The 21,210-nt window shown below is 44.6% G+C and overlaps 1 protein-coding gene across 5 annotated transcripts in view; it reads right to left on the reverse strand.

Annotated features, from left to right (window-relative positions):
• DOCK2 (dedicator of cytokinesis 2) overlaps positions 1–21,210 on the reverse strand; it is a 1,661,574-nt gene that overhangs the window by 699,053 nt on the left and 941,311 nt on the right. For all 5 annotated transcript variants that reach the window (XM_073649510.1, XM_073649507.1, XM_073649509.1 and 2 more), the window contains 2 exons: positions 16,482–16,577; positions 11,060–11,158 (listed from right to left, as the gene is read on the reverse strand). In XM_073649510.1, coding sequence (XP_073505611.1) covers positions 11,060–11,158; positions 16,482–16,577 — 195 coding nt within the window. The remainder of the gene's footprint in view (positions 1–11,059; positions 11,159–16,481; positions 16,578–21,210) is intronic.

Here is a 21,210-nt window from a genome sequence, read left to right on the forward strand (position 1 = left end):
GCGGTGGGCAAGGCAGAGCAGAGAGAAACCGCTGGCACGGTGAGCAAGCAGAGCAGAACAGGGCTGAAGGTGGAGGCAGAGAAGACAGGTCTCTGTTCACATGGAACAGACTGGAAAATACAGGAAGATGGCTAGAACACAGGAGGTAGATACGGAGGAAGGGAAAAGGAACAAGCAGAACCAGATACACACAAGGTTCTTACAGTGAAGTAGCGAGTGGACACAAAACTCATGAACAGAAGTACAGAGACAACGAGTTGGAGTTAGGTGCAGGTTCAGACACTGCAGGAAAAGGGAAGGTATGGACATAGAGACAAACAGGTAACAGGCTAGGAGACAGTTCAGACAGGAACTGATACTGCAACGAGATACAAGAACGAGCCTGGGTATACAGTCCCCAGAGTGGCGGAAACAGACTAGAAGTCAGAGAAAACAGGCCTGGGTATGGCAGAAACAGATAAGATACAGGACAAGACCTGGCAACTCAGAGGCAAGGAGCACACTGATAGTTAGTGTTTCTCATGCACCTCCTTCTGGGTGGAGGAGGTTTAAATATCCAGTGACTCACAGCAATAGGCTGGGGACGCATTAGGAGTGCGCCCACAGCAGCTATAAGAATCAGGAAGTAACCGGGCCGCCGCCCTAAGCAATCAGAGAAGAGACATGCACACAGCATGAACTGGAGCAAGGTTTGCAGGCTGGACTGATGGGTAAGATTGCGGTCTTGCATGGTGGGAGGTGGTGCACTATGCAAGCACTATGCAAGCACGCCGCCAGGGATGTTACACTTATTGTCTCCAGTTCCGTCAGGTTGGATGGTGAACGTTGGTAGACAGCCATTTTCAGGTCTCTCCAGAGATGCTCAATTGGGTTTAGGTCAAGGCTCTGGCTGGGCCAGTCAAGAATGGTCACAGAGGTGTTCTGAAGCCACGCCTTTGTTATTTTAGCTGTGTGCTTAGTGTCATTGTCTTGTTGGAAGGTGAACCTTCGGCCAAGTCTGAGGTCCAGAGCACTCTGGAAGAGGTTTTCATTCAGGATATCTCTGTACTAGGCCGCATTCATGTTTCCTTCAATTGCAACCAGTCGTCTTGTCACTGCAGCTGAAAAACACCCCCATAGAATGATGCTACCAGCACTATGTTTCACTGTTGGGATTGTATTGGGCAGGTGATGAGCAGTGCCTGGTTTTCTCCACACACACCACTTAGAATTATCATCAAAAAGTTCTATCTTCATCTCATCAGACCAGAGAATCTTATTTCTGGGAGTCCTTCATGTGTTTTTGAGCAAACTCTATGCGGGCTTTCATATGTCTTACACTGAGGAGAAGCTTCCATCAGGCCATTTTGCCATAAAGGCCCGACTGGTGGAGGGCTGCAGTGATAGTTGACTTTGTGGAACTTTCTCCCATCTCCCTACTGCATCTCTGGAGCTCAGCCACAGTGATCTTGGGGTTCTTATTTACCTCTCTCACCAAGGCTCTTCTCCCACAATTGCTCAGTTTGGCTGGACGACCAGGTCTAGGAATACTTCTGGTGGTCTCAAAGTTCTTCTGTTTAAGGATTGTGGAGACCACTGTGCTCTTAGGAACCTTGAGTAATGCAGAAATTCTTTTGTAACCTTGGCCAGATCTGTGCCTTGTCACAATTCTGTCTTTGTGCTCCTTGGGCAGTTCCTTTGAGCTCATGATTCTCATTTGGTCTGACATGCACTGTGAGCTGTGACATCTTATATAGACAGGTGTGTGCTTTTCCAAATCAAGTCCTATTAGTTTAATTAAACAAAGCTGGACTCCAATGAAGGAGTAGAACCATCTCAAGGAGGATAACAAGGAAATGGACAGCATGTGACTTAAATATGAGAGTCTGAGCAAAGGGTCTGAATACTTATGACCATGTGATATTTCAGTTTTTCTTTTTTAATAAATTTGCAAAAATTTCTACATTTCTGGGGTTTTTTGGATCGGCGCGGGGTCACCTGAAGAATAAAGTCATCTAATCACTTATACCGCACGAGGAATGGCAAACAGAATAAATAAAACCAATTTTTCACCGGCTGTTGATTTGCTCATTCTGTTTCACAGAGATCGCAGTAAGGCTCGGCTCACATTTATAGCTGAGCACTTACACTGGGATTTCCGTGTAAATCTCTCAAATACGTGATTCAGACAGAACCCCCGATGAAAGATTCCCTATAATGAGGCGTATGAAGGCACTGTGGATGCCGTCTGGCCAATGATCTGGTGGTGTCCATCATTTTAGGCGTGCATAAAAGTGTAGACAACACAGTATTGTGCACTTCTGAAAAGTAGGACACCACTGGACACAGGCCAAACAGACTCCAGAGTAACTCTGCTGCCTCATTATAATGAATGGATCCTTTGGAGGTTTCATCTGAATCACGTCACTCGGAGATTTAGATGGAAACCCTGATGTAAGTGCTTAGAACAGGATAACTGTGATCGCAAGCATTATGTAACATATTCCCAAAAAAAAGCTTCAAGTTAATCCACAAAAAAACAAGTCCCCAAACAGGTCATTCATCTGTTTCCAGGTTACTGATAGTACAAAGGCTCTGGAAAAGCGCCATAGCTCCTTCCCCCGAAAAGAAGTCAAATTAATTCTGCTCTCCCAAATCCAAATGCCCCCTCCTTTCTGAGCCCCACAGTGTGCCTAAACCACATATAGCAATTACATGTGTGGCAGGGGTATAATTTCCAAAATTGCATCACTTGACGGGGGTATTCTACTCTTCGGGCAAACTATTCTAGGAAAATCTGTGCACCAGGAGCCAAATAGCACTCCTTCCATTGCGAGTCTCACTGCATGGCTAAGCAGTACTGTACAGTCACTTATGGGGTATTTCCAAGTTAAGCAGACATTGTGTGACACATTTTAGTGCCATTTTTAGCCATTTCCCTGGGTGAAAATGTAAAATCTGGGGCTAAAACAATTTATGTAGTAAAGATTAAATTATTTCATCTTCAGTGTTCACACCTGTGGTGTAAATATGATCACTGTACCCCTAAATGAATTCATTAGAGGTGTAGTTTGTAAAATGGGGTCATTTATGGGGGGAGGTTCTACTGTTCTGGCACCTCAGAGGCTCTCCCAGTGGATCATAGCACCCGCAAACCATAACAGTAAAATCTGCACTATAATATGATGCTCCTTCCCTTCTGAGCTTTGCACTGTGCCTCAAAAGTAGTTCCCTATTACATGCAGGGTATTGGCGCACTCAGGAGAAATTGCACAACAAACTGTGGTCCATTTTTTCCCATTAGGCCTTATAAAAATAAAAAAATTGGGGGTAAAACAACATTTTAGCAGTAAAAATGTAATTATTCTTTCTTCAACCCCCAATGGTATAAATTTCTGTGAGGCACATGTGGTGTCAATATGCTCACTGCACCCCTAGATGAATCCATTGGGAGGTGTAGTTTGTAAAATGGTGTCACTTATGGGGGGTTTCAGCTGTTTTGGAACCTCAGGGGCTCTGCCAATGTGATATGGCACTTTCAAACCATTCCAGCAAAATCTGAAATTCAATATAGCACTTCTTTCCTTCTAAGCTTTGCACTGTGCCTCAAGAGTACTTTTCAACCACATATGGGGTATTAACACGCTCACAAGAAATTGCACAACAAATGTTGGGTTCCATTTTCCCTTCTTATAAATAAAACATTTGGGGCTGAAAGAATTTTTGTGGGAAAAATGTGATTTTTTATTTTCCTGAGGGTTAAGGTGCTCACCACACATCTAGATAAATTCCTTGAGGGGTCTAGTTTTCAAAATGGGGTCACTTGTGGGGGTTTCTAATGTTTAAGCACATCAGGGGCACATCATGGTGTCTGCTCTCGATTCCAGCCATTTTTGCATTTAAAAAGTCAAACGGTGCTCCTTCTCTTCCGAGCCCTGCCATGTGCCCAGACAGTAGTTGTTACCTACATATGGGGTATTGGCAAGAGAAACTGCACAACAAATTTTGGGGTCCATTTTCTCCTGTTACCCTTGTAAAAATAAAAAATGGGTCTAAGGCTATGTGCCCACGATGCAGAAATGCTCCGGATTTTTTCCTGAGCGTTTCTGCATCTCCCTGGCAGAAAAAATGCATGCGGATTGTACATGCGGATTTTACATGTGTATTTCCTGCCAGGGACAAGCGGAAGTGAAGTGTTCTTCACATGATTTCCGCATGCGGGTTGTCAAGCGCTTTCCAATTGATTTTAGCATCACTTGGAAAGTGCTTGACAACTTGATCACACTATATAAATCCAAGCAACCGGCATGGATTTATATAGTGTGACCGAAAGAATGTTAAAAAATAAAAAATAATTCTATATTTACCTTCTAATGGCCCCCAGTGTCTTTATCCGATGGGTCCTGGCTTGACGGCAGCTCGCGGTACACTAAATGACCTGCCGATGTCAGGTCCTTTTCAGACCATCACGAGTTGCCGGCAAGCCGAGACGCATCGCTAAGGACACCGGGGGCCATCAGAAGATAAGTATAATATTTATTTTTTATTTTATTATTTTTTTTACAGGTTCTATGGTACCCGGGTCCAGAGGAGAGTCTACTCTTCTCGAATCCCGGGTACCATCCGCACATTGAAACGCATGGATTCCGCATCTGCAGATGAAGTGATGCGGAATCTATGCGTTCCAATGCAAGTCAATGGAGGTGAAAACGCCGCGTTTACGCAAAATAATTGGTAGTGCTGCGTTTTTTTCTGCAATGATAATCCGCAGCGGAAATTTCTGCAGCATGTGCACAGCACATGTGGATTATCATTGGGGAACGTGGCAGACCTTCTACCAAGCGTTTTTGAAGCGCTTCTGCAGCGGAATTGCCGTTGCGGAAATGCTTAAAAAATGCATAGTGGGCACACAGCCTAAGTTAAAATTTTTGTGAAAAAAAGTTAAATGCTTATTTTTTTCTTTCCACATAACTTCTGTTCCTGTGAAACTTAAATAAGGGTTAATAAACTTTTTAAATGTGGTTTTGAACACATTGAGGGGTGCAGTTTTTCGAATGGTGTCACTTGAATATTTTCTGTCACATAGGCTCCCAAAGTCACTTCAAATGTGATGTCCCTAAAAAAAAGGTTTTGTTATTTTTTTTAAAAAATGAGAAATTGCTGATCAACTTTTAAGTAGTGTTGAGCGATACCTTCCGATATCAGGAAATATCATATCGGATTGGATCGGACCGATACTCAAAAAGTATCGGATATCGCCGATTCCGATACCGGAAACCAATGCAAGTCAATGGGACACTAATATCGGAATGAAAATAAACCCTTTCTTTCCTTGTAGGTTAATTCTACATGAAGTAAAACAACTAAGAATAATGTAGAATGTATGCGAAAAGCCGGCAATTCATCAGCGCATACACCGGTACCCGACAATTTACAACAGAAAGAATAGAGCATCACACATAGATTAGATAGATAGAAACATGTCAGTCACATATATATGAAGTACAGTGACAGTGTTGCTTACTGTACTTGTCATTTAGTGTAAAGGATTTATATAAAAAAATAATAGTGTTTTCATGCACCGTCTCTTTAAGAAAGCCGGCCTGCAATTCAGCATCTGTACCCGACAATTTAGAATAGAAGGAATAGAGAATCATACATAGATTAGATAGATAGAAACATGTCAGTCACGTATATATGAAGTACAGTGATAGTGTTGATTACTGTACTTGACATTTAGTGTTAAAATAAAGGAATTGTTTAAAAAAAAATTGGCGTGGGGTTCCCCTTAATTTTAGTCTCTAGCGGAGGTTAAGCAGACAGCTGGGACAGATGTTTGAAGCCTGGGAAGGGGGTAATACCCACGGAGCTTCCCAAGCTACTAATATCAGCCCCCAGCTGAATACATAGCCTTTACTAGCTATTAAAATGGGGGACCCCCCAAAAAAATGACGTGGGGTCCCCCCTATTTTAATAGCTAGCAAAGGCTAGGCAGACAGCTGGTGGCTGATATTAATAGCCCAGGAAGGGTGCCATGAATATTGGCCCCCTCCCAGGCTAGAAACACCAGCCGTCAGCCGCCCCAGAAATGGCGCATCCATAGGATGCGCCAATTCTGGCACTTAGCCTCGCTCTTCCCACTGCCCTGTAGCGGTGGCAGTGGGGTAATAGGGCTGGGGTTGATGTCAGCTTATAATGCCAGCTGACATCAAGCCCAGGTTAGTAATGGAGAGGCGTCTATAAGACACCCCCATTACTAACCCCATAGTGAAAGTTAAAAAAAAAACACAAACACCCAGAATAAAGTCCTTTAATTGAAATAAACACACAATTCTTTATTGTTCTAAATTAAACCATACTTACCGTCACGCCCATTCCAGCTGAAGCCAACGATCTCCTGCAATAAAAGAAAAATAATAAAGCAACCTCATCCTTACCTTTCCATGGTTCCCACGACGGCTCCAGCTCTGCTACATCGAGATGACAGGCTGGACCGCAGCAGAACGCTGCCATCCAGCCTGTCATCCCGCAGACACTGAGAAGCGCAGGCTTGCTTGCGCTCCTCAGTGTCTCTCTGTGACGGCATCCAGATGAGCCGACAATGAACTCGGCTCACCTCATGCACGTCACTGACAGCGTGGGAGAATTCTCACGCTGAAGCGCTGAGTGCAGGAGAATTTTCCCACGCTGTCAGTGACGTGCATGAGGTGAGCCGAGTTCATTGGACATGACCTCACCTCATGCACGTCACTGACAGCGTGGGAAAATTCTCCTGCACTCAGCGCTTCAGCATGAGAATTTCCCCACGCTGTCAGTGACGTGCATGAGGTGAGCTCAAGTCCAATGAACTCAGCTCACTTCATGTACGTCACAGACAGCGTGGGAGAATTCTCACGCTGAAGCGCTGAGTGCAGGAGAATTTTCCCACACTGTCAGTGACGTGCATGAGGTGAGCTGAGTTCATTGGACATGAACTCGGCTCATCTTTATGCCGTCACAGAGAGACACTGAGGAGCGCAAGCATGCCTGTGCTTCTCAGTGTCTGCGGGATGACAGGCTGGATGGCAGCGTTCTGCTGCGGTCCAGCCTGTCATCTCGATGTAGCAGAGCTGAAGCTGTCGTGGGATCCATGGGAAGGTAAGGATGATGTTGGTTTATTATTTTTCTTTTATTGCAGGAGATCGTTGGCTTCAGCTGGAATGGGCGTGATGGTAAGTATAGTTTAATTTAGAACAATAAAGAATTGTGTCTTTATTTCAATTAAAGGACTTTATTCTGGGTGTTGTGTTTTTTTTAAATACTTTACTAGAAATTCATGGTGGTCCTGTCTAATATTGGTGTGACACCATGAATTTCGGGCTTAGGGCCAGCTGATAATGCCAAGCTGGCCTTAACCCCTTTATTACCCATGGAGCCACCGCACCAGGGCCCTGGATGAGTTGGGTACAGCGCCAGAAGATGGCGCTTCTATGAACGCGCCATTTTCCGGGGCGGCTGCGGACTGCAATTTGCAGCGGGTGGGGCCCAGAAAGTTTGGGCCTCCCTGCGCTGCAGATTCCAGCCCCCAGCTGCCTAGTTGTACCTGGCTGGACACAAAAATAGGGCGAAGCCCCACGTATTTTTTTTTTAAATTATTTCATGAAATTCATGAAATAATTAAGAAAAAAAGGGCTTCCCTATATTGTTGTGTCCGGCCAGGTACAAATAGGCAGCTCGTGGTTGGGGGCAGCTCGTTCCTGCCTGCTGTACCTGGCTGGACCCAAATATAGTGCGAAGCACCACGTCAATTTTTTTTTAATTATTTCATGAAATAATTTTTTAAAAAAAGGGCTTCCCTATTTTGTTGTGTCCGGCCAGGTACAAATAGGCAGCTGGTGGTTGGGGGCAGCCCGTTCCTGCCTGCTGTACCTGGCTGGACACAAATATAGGACGCAGCCCCACATCAATTTTTTTTTAATTATTTCATGAATTTCCTGAAATAATTAAAAAAAAATTGACGTGGGGCTTTGCACTATATTTGTGTCCAGCCAGGTACAGCAGGCAGGAACGGGCTGCCCCCAACCACCAACTGCCTATTTGTACCTGGCCGGACACAACAATATAGGGAAGCCCTTTTTTTCTTTATTATTTCATGAATTTCATGAAATAATTTAAAAAAAAAAATACGTGGAGCTTCGCCCTATTTGTGTGTCCAGCCAGGTACAACTAGGCAGCTGGGGGCTGGAATCTGCAGCTCAGGGAGACCCAAGCTTTCTGGGCCCCCCCCCCGCTGCAAATTGCAGTCCGCAGCCACCCCGGAAAATGGCGCGTTCATAGAAGCTGGATGCTGTACCTGGCTGGCATACAAAAATATAGCAAAGCCCACGTCAAAATTTTTGGGAAAAATTAATTAAAAAATAAATAATAATTTAGGGACTGCATCTTTATTAACTCCTCAAATGTCATTTAGTGTTAAAATAAAGGATTTAATTTAAAAAAAAATTGGCGTGGGATCCCCCATAATTTTAGTCTCTAGCGGAGGTTAAGCTGACGGCTGGGGAAGATGTTTGAAGCCTGGGAAGGGGGTAAAACCCACGGAGCTTCCCAGGCTACTAATATCAGCCCCCAGCTGAATACCTAGCCTTTACTAGCTATTAAAATTGGGAACCCCCCCAAAAAAATGAAGTGGGGTCCCCCCTATTTTAATAGCTAGCAAAGGCTAGGCAGACAGCTGGGGGCTGATATTAATAGCCCAGGAAGGGTGCCATGAATATTGGCCCCCTCCCAGGCTAGAAACACCAGCCGTCAGCCGCCCCAGAAATGGCGCATCCATAGGATGCGCCAATTCTGGCACTTAGCCTCGCTCTTCCACGCTGCCCTGGTGCGGTGGCAGTGGGGTAATAGGGCTGGGGTTCATGTCAGCACCAGCTGCCATGAAGCCCAGGTTAGTAATGATGGGCGTCTATAAGACACCCCCATTACTAACCTACAAAGTGTTAAAAAGAAAAAACACACTACACCCAGAAAAAAATAATTTATTTGAAATAAAACACACAATTTTATTAAATTCTTAGTTTACTAAAAAAAAATAGTTACCTGTCCACGTTCCTGCGCTGATCTCCCATGCACAGCTGTCACATCTGGAGATGGTGACAGCTGTGCATGGCTGCTGTAAGCTCACGCTGCCGGGAACATGTCCGCTCCCGGCAGCGGGAGCCACTGACTGAGGTCACCGGAGTGCATTCAGGCAGCGCAGCTCCGGAGACCTCCTTTATGGCACTGCTGTACCGTGGGAATTTCTCACGATACAGCAGGGCCGTAAAGCAGCTAACCGGAGCAGCGCTGCCTGAACTCCGGTGAACCCGCTTATACAATGACGGGGCTGCTTTACGGCCCCATCATTCTAACGGCGGCAGCGGTTCAGAGCGGTCACATTCTATGTGGCTGCTCTAAACTGGAGATCATCGTGGGACACTCGTGGACTACTACGGAGGGGTAAGGATAAGGTTGTGGTTTATTATTTTATATTTTATTACAGGAGATCGATGGCTTCGGGGAATTAGGTGTCTAGGTGAGTATAGGTGTATTTTTTTATTTTTTACTTTATTTTAGGTGGCGATCAGCGGGGACAGGTAATGTATGAACTAATTTATTGTAGGCAACCACTGGCCACCAATGACATGTATATAAAATTTATTGGGGACACAGTAGGGCAATTTAAATAGCAGGATCAGGCTGATGGGAACTACTGCTCCCATCGAGCTGATACTGCTGGCAGGAGTGGACGGGGGACAGACATAGGCCGATGGGAGTAGTAGTGTCACATCGGCCTATGTCTGCCTGCACGCACACACCCGCACACATCACACAGACACCATGCACATCGCACAGACACCGCACACACTCGCAGACATCGCACAGACACCGCACACACCCGCACACATCACACAGACACCGCACACACCCGCACACACTCGCAGACATCGCACAGACACCGCACACACCCGCAGACATCGCACAGACACCGCGCACACCCGCACACATCGCACAGACACCGCGCACACACCAATCACGACGGGTCTGGGAGGTGAGGCTGACCTGTGAGACCGTGGGAAAGTTCATGTGAGTTCATGCAATGCAGTCAAGCATGAACTCACATGAACCCTCTGAGGGCACCGCGGCGACTTCAAATGAACAGCTGATCAGCATCACCTGATACCGCAGCTGTTCATTTGAAATAACCGGCGGGAAAGCGCAGCACAGAACGGGAAAGCCGGCGGTGAAGTCTTTTCACTGCCGGCTTCCCCGCCCGGGTCCTTCGCTCCCCGCTCCTTGGTGCTGCGCTCCCCGCCCGGTCCTAACTTACGATCGGGATGGGAGGTGGCGAGGGGAGCGGAGGATCGGGGTGGGAGGCTGCGGGGAAGCAGTATGGGGTTGTGTGATTGTTTAAAAGCCGGCGGCTTTTTACCGCGCGCCGGCTTTTAAACAATCAGGAGAATTCTCCCACGCTGGGATGGCATTCTGATGACAGGCTGGATCGCAGCTAAGTGCTGCCATCCAGCTTGTCATCCTTCAGAGAAACGGCAGAGCGCAGGCATTATGGGAACTTCCGATTCCGGTATTCGATATTGTAAAAGTATCGGAATTAAGTATCGGAATTCCGATACCGCGAATATCGGCCGATACCCGATATTTCAGTATCGGAATGCTCAACACTACTTTTAAGCCTTCTAACTTCCTAACAAAAAAAACATTGTTTCCAAACTAAAATTGTGCTGATGTAAAGTAGACATGTGGGAAATGTTACTTATTAACTATTTTGTGTGATATATCTCTCTGATTTAAGGGCATGAGAATTAAAATTTTGAAATTGTGAAATTTTCACCAAATTTTCTCCCTATATGTTCACAAATTTCACAAATAAGTCATATCAAACAAATGTTACCACTATTATAAAGTACAATATGCCACTAAAAGCAATCTCAGAATCAGTGGGATCCATTGAAGGGTTCCAGAGTTATTACCTCATAAAATGACACTGGTCAGATTTAATTGTCCAGTTTGAGCATAAAAACAACAAAGAAAGTCCTGTACCACTTACCACCAAGTCTGCATTTGAATTAAAAGTTCCTACATAGTGATTATAATGCTGGTCATCCATTTGGTGAAGAATTGCAGTCATACATGCAACAAAGTGACTCTGAAAGTATTACAAATGCAAAAAGGAATTTAACATACATTTTATTGAAATTTTAGAAAACAAGTTCTAAAATACAAATGATAATACATGGTAAAAAGCTAATATGGTATTCCACAGTAAAATTAAAGTATTTCAGTACTAGCTGTGGAGATCTACAGTATATCTTCCCGGGATACAGTATTTTTAAAGCAAGAATAGCCTCTGAACTGCACTCTTTTTTTCTATCTGAAGTGCAACAAAGAAGAAGAACTGAAAGTAAAGTATGAATATAGCCAATTAGTGGGTTCACACTGCATTTTCATGTTTTCATTGGATGTATACCTGCTTATGAATACCACTACATAGACTTAGGCTAAGTGCCCACGATGCAGGATTGCTGCAGATTTTTTCCGCTTCTCCCTGGCAGGAAAAACGCATGCGGATTTTACATGGGTTTTTCCCGCCAGGTAGAAGCGTTTGTCAAGCATTTTTGCATGCATTTCTGCATGCGGGTTATCAAGCGCTTTTCCAAGCGATTTTAGCATCAGTTGGAAAAGTGCTTGACAACTTGGTCACACAATATAAATCCACGCAACCGGCATGGATTTATATAGTGTGACCAAGTTAATAGTTGAAAAATAGAATAAAAATGGTAAAAACTAAAAAAAAAATTATACTCACCTTCTGATGACCCCCGGTCTTTTCTAAGCTGTGTCCGGTCTCTTGTACGGCTCGCGGTGGTGTGAAAGGACCTTTCATGACGTCATTTAGTCATGTGACAGGTAACGCAACCACCAACATCAGCGGTCGCATGACCTGTCACATGACTAAATGACGTCATGGAAGGTCCTTTTAGACCATCGCGAGCCGTCGGGGAGCCAGGACGCATCATACAGGAGACCAGGGGACATCAGAAGGTGAGTATAATATTTATTTTTTATTTTAAATTATTTTTTTTAACAGGTACCATGGCACCTGAGTCTGGAGGAGAGTCTCCTCTTCTGCAGACTCGGGTACCATCCGCACACAGAATCGCTTAATATCCGCATGTGCACATATAGTGATGCGGATATTAAGCAATTCAATGCAAGTCAATGGCAGCAATTACGCTGCGTGTCCACAAAATTAATGGACATGCTGCATATTTTTCCTCAATGATAATCCGCAGTGGAAATTTTCGCAGCATGTACACAGCACATGAGGATTATCATTGGGGACCATGGGGCATGCATTAGCAAGCGTTTTTTAAGAGTTTTTGCTGCAGAAATTCCGCGGCAAAAAAGCTTGAAAAACTAATAATGGGCACAGAGCCTCACACTCATTCCTCGCCCATAGGATCACATTTTAAGAAAATACAAATATAAATATAAATAATAGCCAGATAAAGATCAAAAGTGGGAATGGAGGGCTATAGATACATTTGGCCTCTGTTGGCTGAATAGTGGCTTATAATGAGGGGGGGGGCAACACAAATGTACTTATAGAATTTAGAATATTACAAGGGTCCATACATCTGAACAACATGCAGGGGGGCAGGTCCAAATTTTGCACAACAGCACATTAGACTCTAGTTATGCCACTAGTCAGGACAAGTCAGTCATTCCCATATTTCTCAGCTGCTGGTATACATACTGTACAGCCAGGGCCGCCATCAGGATATTACTGCCCTTCCTGGTATATGGGGCCCTGTGAGCAGAGAGGGCCCGGTCAGGCCCCCGTTCTTCTGCTCACCGGGCCCCAGTGGCAGCATTCTGCCAGTTCAGGACGCACGTTCACTTTAAATCTATAGTTCTATAGTTTTAATTTAATAATTAACAGCCACCAGCCAATCACAGGCTGGCAGCTGACATCAGCAGGCACGTCGCTGGCATATGACATCACTGTCATGCGCCACAACCATGCTTCGGATGTTGGGACACTTTTTTTTTTTTTTACTTTTTTTTGTAAAGCTACAGTATGGGGGAAAAATGGAGAGACATTGGGGTCAGGATGGAAACATGGGGGTAGAATGGGAGATATTGGGGGCAGAATGGAAAACATTGGGGCAAAATGGAAACATGGGGCAAAATGGAGAGATATGGGGCAGGATGGAGGCATTGGGGGCAGAATGAAAACATTGGGGGCAGAATGGAGACATTGGGGCACAATGGAAATATTCGGAGAAGAATGGAGACATTGTGGGCAAAATGGAGACAAATGGGTACAGAATGGAGACAAATTGGGCAGAATGAAGACATGGGGGCAGAATAGAGATATGGGGGCAGGATGGAAACATGTGGACAGGATGGAGACATGGGACCAGGATTGAGACAATTGGGGCAGAAAGGAGATAAATGGAGACATCGGGGCAGGATGAATACATGTGGGCAGGATGGAGACATGGGACCAGGATTTGGGACTTTATTACTGTAGGGGCTAATTGTGGAGACTTTGGGGGCAGGATGGAGACTTTGGGGGCAGGTTGTGGGATATTACTGTAGGGGTTAATTATGGCTATTATTTCTGCTGTGATGTATTTTATTTTTGATGATACTGTTTTCAGTGAGGGTGGTCCTGTTACTGTGCAGGGCAGCACTATGTCGCTTTTTTTCTTCATCTGGTGTAGTGTAGAAGTTGGGGAAAAATTGGGGAATGTGCTCTGGAAGCCTGGGGGTATATAAAAAACTTTGTCCCTAATCGGCCAGTGTCCCATTCCCTGTTTCACCACATGTTCAACGTCATCAGGGGATGGGACACTGGCAAAGACCTGATGATGCGGCACATGCGGTGAAACATGTTGAAGGGACTTGTGCTATGAGTACAGTTTGTCCTATTTTGCCATCTGAATGAAGGCACCCGGGTGTCAATAAGTGTGTGTGTAGAAATATGAATACCACTATTAAATACTAAAGGGAGATTAGGGACAAAGCTTTTTATACACCTCTGGGCGTTTTTAATCAAATATGAAATAAAAGCTAAGTTTTATGGCTTGTTAGAGAGGGGCCTCTTTTGGGGTACTCCCTATTTTGTAAATACAGTGGCTATATATGTGATATGATGTTTGATGGGAACTGTTAATGTGTGATTGGTAAGGATGGTGTGCAGAAGTGGAGTTTTACCAAGAGTGGGTGGTGGGACGTGGAAGGTTCGAGGGGTGGAGATGGAGGTGGAGCTGAAGTGGAGTCTAGGCCGAGTCTCAAGGGGGCCCAAAAATTTTGCCAGTATGGGGCCCTGAAATACCTGGTAGCAGCCATGGGTACATCAATACAGTAAGCAAGTTCAAGAAAAGACAGAGAATCATAATACAGTCATGGCCAAAAGTATTGAGAATGAGACAAATAGTAATTTTCCAAAGTTTACTGCTTCATTTTTTGTAATGGCAATTTGCATATACTCCTGAATGTCGAAGAGTGATCAGCTTAACAGCAATTACTGTACTTGCAAAGTCAATATTTGCCCAGAAAATGAACTTTAACCCCCAAAACACATTTCAACATCATTGCAGTCCTGCCTTAAAAGGAGCAGCTAACATCGTTTTAGTGATTGATCCATTAACACAGGTGTGTGTGTTGATGAGGACAGGGCTGGCGATCAATAAGTCATGATTAAGTAAGAATGACATCACTGGACACTTTAAAAGGAGGCTGGTTCTTGGTATCATTGTTTCTCTTCAGTTAACCATGGTTATCTCTAAAGAAACACGTGCAGCCATCATTGCACTGCACAAAAATGGCCTAACAGGGAAGAATATCGCAGCTACAAAGATTGCACCTCAGTCAACAATCTATCGCATCATCAAGAGCTTCAAGGAGAGAGCTTCCATTGTTGTCAAAAAGGCTCCAGGGCGCCCAAGAAAGACCAGCAAGCGCCAGGACCATATCTTAAAACTGTTTCAGCTGCGGGATCGGACCACCATCAGTGCCGAGCTTGCTCAGGAATGGCAGCAGGTTGGTGTGAGTGCTTCTGCACGCACTGTGAGGCGGAGACTCTTTGAGCAAGGGCTGGTTTCAAGGAGGGCAGCAAAGAAGCCACTTCTCTCCAGAAAAAACATCAGGGACCGACTGATATTCTGTAAAAGGTACAAGGAGTGGACTGCTGAGGACTGGGGCAAAGTCATTTTCTCTGATGAATCCCCTTTTCGATTGTTTGGGACATCTGGAAAACAGCTTATTCGGAGAAGAAGAGGTGAGCGCTACCACCAGTCTTGTCTCATGCCAACTGTAAAGCATCCTGAAACCATTCATGTGTGGGGTTGTTTCTCAGCCAAGGGAATCGGCTCACTCACAGTCTTGCCTGAAAACACAGCCATGAATAAAGAATGGTACCAGAATGTCCTCCAAGAGCAACTTCTCCCAACCGTCCAAGAGCAGTTTGGTGCCCAACAATGCCTTTTCCAGCATGATGGAGCAACTTGCCATAAAGCAAAGGTGATAACTAAATGGCTCATCGAACCAAACATAGAGATTTTGGGTCCATGGCCTGGAAACTCCCCAGATCTTAATCCCATTGAGAACTTGTGGTCAATCATCAAGAGACGAGTGGACAAACAAAAACCAACAAATTCTGGCAAAATGCAAGCATTGATTATGCAAGAATGGACTGCTATCAGTTAGGATTTGGTCCAAAAGTTGATTGAGAGCATGCCAGGGAGAATTACAGAGGTCTTGAAGAAGAAGGGGCAACACTGCAAATATTGACTTGCTGCATTAACTCATTCTAACTGTCAATATAACCTATTGGTCCTCATAATATGATTGCAATTATATTTCTGTATGTGATATAAACATCAGACAAACACTAATAAAAACCAGAGGCCAGCAGATCATGTGAAAATATAATTTTGGTGTCATTCTCAATACTTTTGGCCATGACTGTACATGCCGAATAACTAAATTGGATATTCTTAAGTACAAGTTACTTACATATATCAGCCAAGTTATCAGGCCATGATATAAAAAGAGAAAATGGATGAAAACTAGATGGTAAATATACATTAGAAGAATCATCAAGGAACTACTGTTAAAGATCTAAGGAGAAATGTTTCTCTCTGTGGAGAGTGACATGCCTGCATGTGATGACTGACTTTGGAATGTCACTCTCCACGGGGAGAAACGTTAACCCTAAGATCCCAGTCAGAACCCTCTCATCTAGCCAAATCAGATCGCATACTTTACACTCATGAGGAGCAACACCAAGAAACACTATGTCTGCAAAATGAGATTCTGGTTTGGCTTTTATCCTAAATCATGTGGCAAGGCTTGTTAAAGGATCAATATTAACTTTTAGGGTTGCTTCTTCCAATAGATGGCACTAGTCCTCTTCCTCTCTAAAGAGCAATTAGCATACAAAGTCAAGAAACACTCACAGTTAATTCTTGGTCTCGCCCCATCATTATGACCGTCCTATTTACAGTTCGCAAAAGTTGTTCAGTAATTTCTTGGATGTGATAGTAGACTGAATCCTGGAAAAAAGCAATTAGATTTTTAATTAATTACTGGCAAAAGATTTGCAACATATCTGAGTGTTTATTCATGAGACCAGGGCTAGACAGCATATCCAGGGCTGGGATGTATGATATGCAAAAGTAGGAACTTGTCTAGGTTGCCATTTAGAATCTAATTTACAGAGGTACAATTTATTCCAGAAAAAAATCTATTTCAATTATTATTTCAGATTCTCTATGACATGTCACAGTAATTATACGGTGTATAATGATCAGGACTTTCTTGGCACTTTAAAGAAGCATTCATTGGTTGTTCCTGTCACAAAGGAGTAACCTGTAATCCGTGACAGGCACCAGTTTCAGTCAATGAGGTGCTTCTCTTCAGTGCAATAAGAGGTGCTAAGCCGGCAAGAACACAGAGAGGAGGGGATAGAACAAAACAAGAAAGTTTGCCTGTATTCTACACTGTGTACAGGAAAAGACCAAAAGTTTGGACACACCTTCTCATTTAAAGATTTTTCTGTATTTTCATGACTTTGAAAATTGTACATTCACACTGAAGGCATCAAAACTATGAATTAATCCATGTGGAATTATATACTTAACAAAAAAGTGTGAAACAACTGAAAATATGTCTTATATTCTAGGTTCTTCAAAGTAGCCACCTTTTGCTTTGATGACTGCTTTACACACTCTTGGCATTCTCTTGATGAGCTTCAAGAGGTAGTCACCAGAAATGGTCTTCCAACAATCTTGAAGGAGTTCCCAGAGATGCTTAGCAGTTGTTGGCCCTTTTGCCTTCACTCTGCGATCCAGCTCACCCCAAACCATCTCAATTGGGTTCAGGTCTGGTGAATGTGGAGGCCAAGTCATCTGACGTAGCACCCCATCACTCTCCTTCTTGGTCAAATAGCCATTACACAGCCTTGAGGTGTGCTTGGGGTCATTGTCCTGTTGAAAAATAAATGATGGTCCAACTAAACACAAACTGGATGGAATAGCATGCCGCTGCAAGATGCTGTGGTAGCCATGCTGGTTCAGTATGCCTTCAATTTTGAATAAATCCCCAACAGTGTAACCAGCAAAGCACCCCCACACCATCACACCTCCTCCTCCATGCTTCACGGTGGGAACCAGGCATGTAGAGTCCATCTGTTCACCTTTTCTGCGTCACACAAAGACATGGTCTCAAATTTGGACTGATCAGACCAAAGCACAGATTTCCACTGGTCTAATGTCCATTCCTTTTGTTCTTTAGCCCAAACAAGTCTCTTCTGCTTGTTGCCTGTCCTTAGCAGTGGTTTCCTAGCAGCTATTTTACCATGAAGACCTGCTGCACAAAGTCTCCTCTTAACAGTTGTTGTAGAGATGTGTCTGCTGCTAGAACTCTGTGTGGCATTGACCTGGTCTCTAATCTGAGCTGCTGTTCACCTGCGATTTCTGAGGCTGGTGACTCGGATAAACTTATCCTCAGAAGCAGAGGTGACTCTTGGTCTTCCTTTCCTGGGGCGGTCCTTATGTGAGCCAGTTTCTTTGTATCGCTTGATGGTTTTTGCAACTGCACTTGGGGACACTTTCAAAGTCTGCCCAATTTTTCGGACTGACTGACCTTCATTTCTTAAAGTAATGATAGCCACTCATTTTTCTTTACTTAACTGCTTTTTTCTTGCCATAATACAAATTCTAACAGTCTATTCAGTAGGACTATCAGCTGTGTATCCACCTGACTTCTGCACAACACAACTGATGGTCCCAAACCCATTTATAAGGCAAAAAATCCCACTTATTAAACCTGACAGGGCACACCTGTGAAGTGAAAACCATTTCCGGTGACTACCTCTTGAAGCTCATCAAGAGAATGCCAAGAGTGTGTGACGTGCCCCCTGGGCCTGTGTTGTGCATGCGGGGAATACCCGGAGCCGGATCGCTGGGGGTTGTAGTCTCTGTGGCGGTGACCCGGTCTGTGCCCAGGGTGGTCAATTCAGTGGCAGTCTTATTAGTGTGATAATAGTCCGACTACGCCACCCGTGGATTGCGGTCAATGGGGACCGCCGCGGCAAGGCAGACCTCTGAGGCCGGTGTTATGTGTGCAGCTAAGAATGGGATGACTCCCCACGGGAGGAGTACAGCCTCAGGGCAATTAGCGTGGATGATGGGAGTGATGGTGGAGGTAGTCCCAATACCAATAGTGCCGGAGGAGCAAGAAGTCACAGACAACGTGTTGCAATCCAATGTCCTTTAATCACAGTTTGTATTCTCCAGGTCGCTCTTGCGAAGCAGTGACCACCCAAGCCATTGTGCGTCCACCAGGCAAGGGACTCGGTCAACTCCCAGGTCTTTCTGGAGTATGTCTCAAAGCTCCCTTCGGTCATTTCTCCGGCTCGTGCCCCACCAGTGACCCAGCTTATGTCCAGCTCCCGCGGGCCTTCTCTAGGGAGGGCTACGTGCCCACGTCCCTGACCCTATATGGTATGACTTCCTAGCAAGGTGTAGTGAGGGGTCGCACCAAGGGCTGGTCACGACCTCCGGTTCTTGGCTGAAGATGATTTGCTTCCACCAATTTGGGATCCGGTACCCTGTTCTGCCAACCCGTCACCCGCAATCTCCTGGGTCCTTAGGGTTCTCTCTTCCTTCTCGTTCCTGAGCCTTTCTGTTTCATTTGTTACTTCTGTTCTGGTCTTGTTCCCTTTTCCTTTCCACTGTTCCTTCTCCTCTCTCTCTCTCTCTCTCTCTCTGGCCCCGGCCTCTGTGCTAGGCCTGCCCAGGGAGCAGAGCCCATGCAGCAGCCCTGCTCCCTGCCTTCTCCACTTCTCCTCACAGACTGAACTTCTTCTTCTTTCTCCCAGAGCTAAGATGGTGCCCACCTTTTATACCTCCCTCTCACCATGAGCCCAGGTGACTAGCAACCAATGGGCACCTTCCTATGCTCAGGACCCAACCCCTATCTGCCCCTACAGCACTGGGTATTCCACCCCCCTCCCCACTCCAGCCAGGGACAGATGCTGTCGTGCCTGCACTTCTGTCTAGTGGGAGCACCGCTGAGCTGTCCCTTGGAAATGGGGTATGTGTGATGTATGCAGCCTACTGAGCCTTGATCCATACTCCGTCCTTACCCGGGAGTGGGATATCACACCTCTGGTTTGAGGTGCAATACCCCTGTAGCAGCCGAGCCCTCGGGGTGCTACATTTGCAAAGCAGTCATCAAAGCAAAAGGTGGCTACTTTGAAGAACCTAGAATATAAGACATATTTTCAGTTGTTTCACACTTTTTTGTTAAGTATATAATTCCACATGTGTTAATTCATAGTTTTGATGCCTTCAGTGTGAAAGCACAATTTTCAAAGTCATGAAAATACAGAAAAATCTTTAAATGAGAAGGTGTGTCCAAACTTTTGGTCTGTACTGTATATGGGTGTGTGTTATATATATATACAGTATATATATACAGTACAGTACAGTGTCTTTGTGCGATGCAGAAAAGGTGAACGGATGGACTCTACATGCCTGGTTCCCACCGTGAAGCATGGAGGAGGATGTGTGATAGTGTGGGGGTGCTTTGCTGGTGACACTGTTGGGGATTTATTCAAAATTGAAGGCATACTGAACCAGCATGGCTACCACAGCATCTTGCAGCGGCATGCTATTCCATCCGGTTTGCGTTTAGTTGGACCATCATTTATTTTTCAACAGGACAATGACCCCAAACACACCTCCAGGCTGTGTAAGGGCTATTTGGCCAAGAAGGAGAGTGATGGGGTGCTACGCCAGATGACCTGGCCTCCACAGTCACCAGACCTGAACCCAATCGAGATGGTTTGGGGTGAGGTGGACTGCAGAGTGAATGCAAAAGGGCCAACAAGTGCTAAGCATCTCTGGGAACTCCTTCAAGATTGCTGGAAGATCATTTCTGGTGACTACCTCTTAAAGCTCATCAAGATAATGCCAAGAGTGTGCAAAGCAGTCATCAAAGCAAAAGGTGGCTACTTTGAAGAACCTAGAATATAAGACATATTTTCAGTTGTTTCACACTTTTTTGTTAAGTATATAATTCCACATGTTTTAATTCATAGTTTTGATTCCTTCAGTGTGAATGTACAATTTTCATAGTCATGAAAATACAGAAAAATCTTTAAATGAGAAAGTGTGCCCAAACTTTTGGTCTGTACTGTATATATAAATATATATATATATCTATCTACAGGGTGGTCCAAAAGTAGGTGGACAGAAAGTGTAATAAGGTTATGAAGGGGGAGATTTATCAAACATGGTGTAAAGTGAAACTGGCTCAGTTGCCCTTAGCAACCAATCAGATTTCACTTTTCATTCCTCACAGACTCTTTGGAAAATGAAAGGTGGAATCTGATTGGTTGCTAAGGGCAACTGAGCCAGTTTCACAGATCTAGTTTTCACACATAGATCTCCCCCAAATCTGTTTTCTTTTCAGATAATTCAGATAACACATAATGGCAAATAATTTAAATACAGACCCAAGAAAATGGATTTTAACAGAGTATTGGAAATCTCAAAATTCTGAAACCGTTAAAGCAAATTGGGTTGAAACATTTGGTACTCAAGCCCCAAAGGGACAAACCATTTACCGCATTCGTGACAAATTCAATGCCACTGGCTCAATCCTTAATGCTCCAAAAAC

This window comes from Phyllobates terribilis, unplaced genomic scaffold (genome assembly GCF_046119375.1).
Source record: "Phyllobates terribilis strain yellow unplaced genomic scaffold, ASM4611937v1 Scaffold_10__3_contigs__length_209671492, whole genome shotgun sequence".
Classification (NCBI taxonomy): domain Eukaryota; kingdom Metazoa; phylum Chordata; class Amphibia; order Anura; family Dendrobatidae; genus Phyllobates; species Phyllobates terribilis.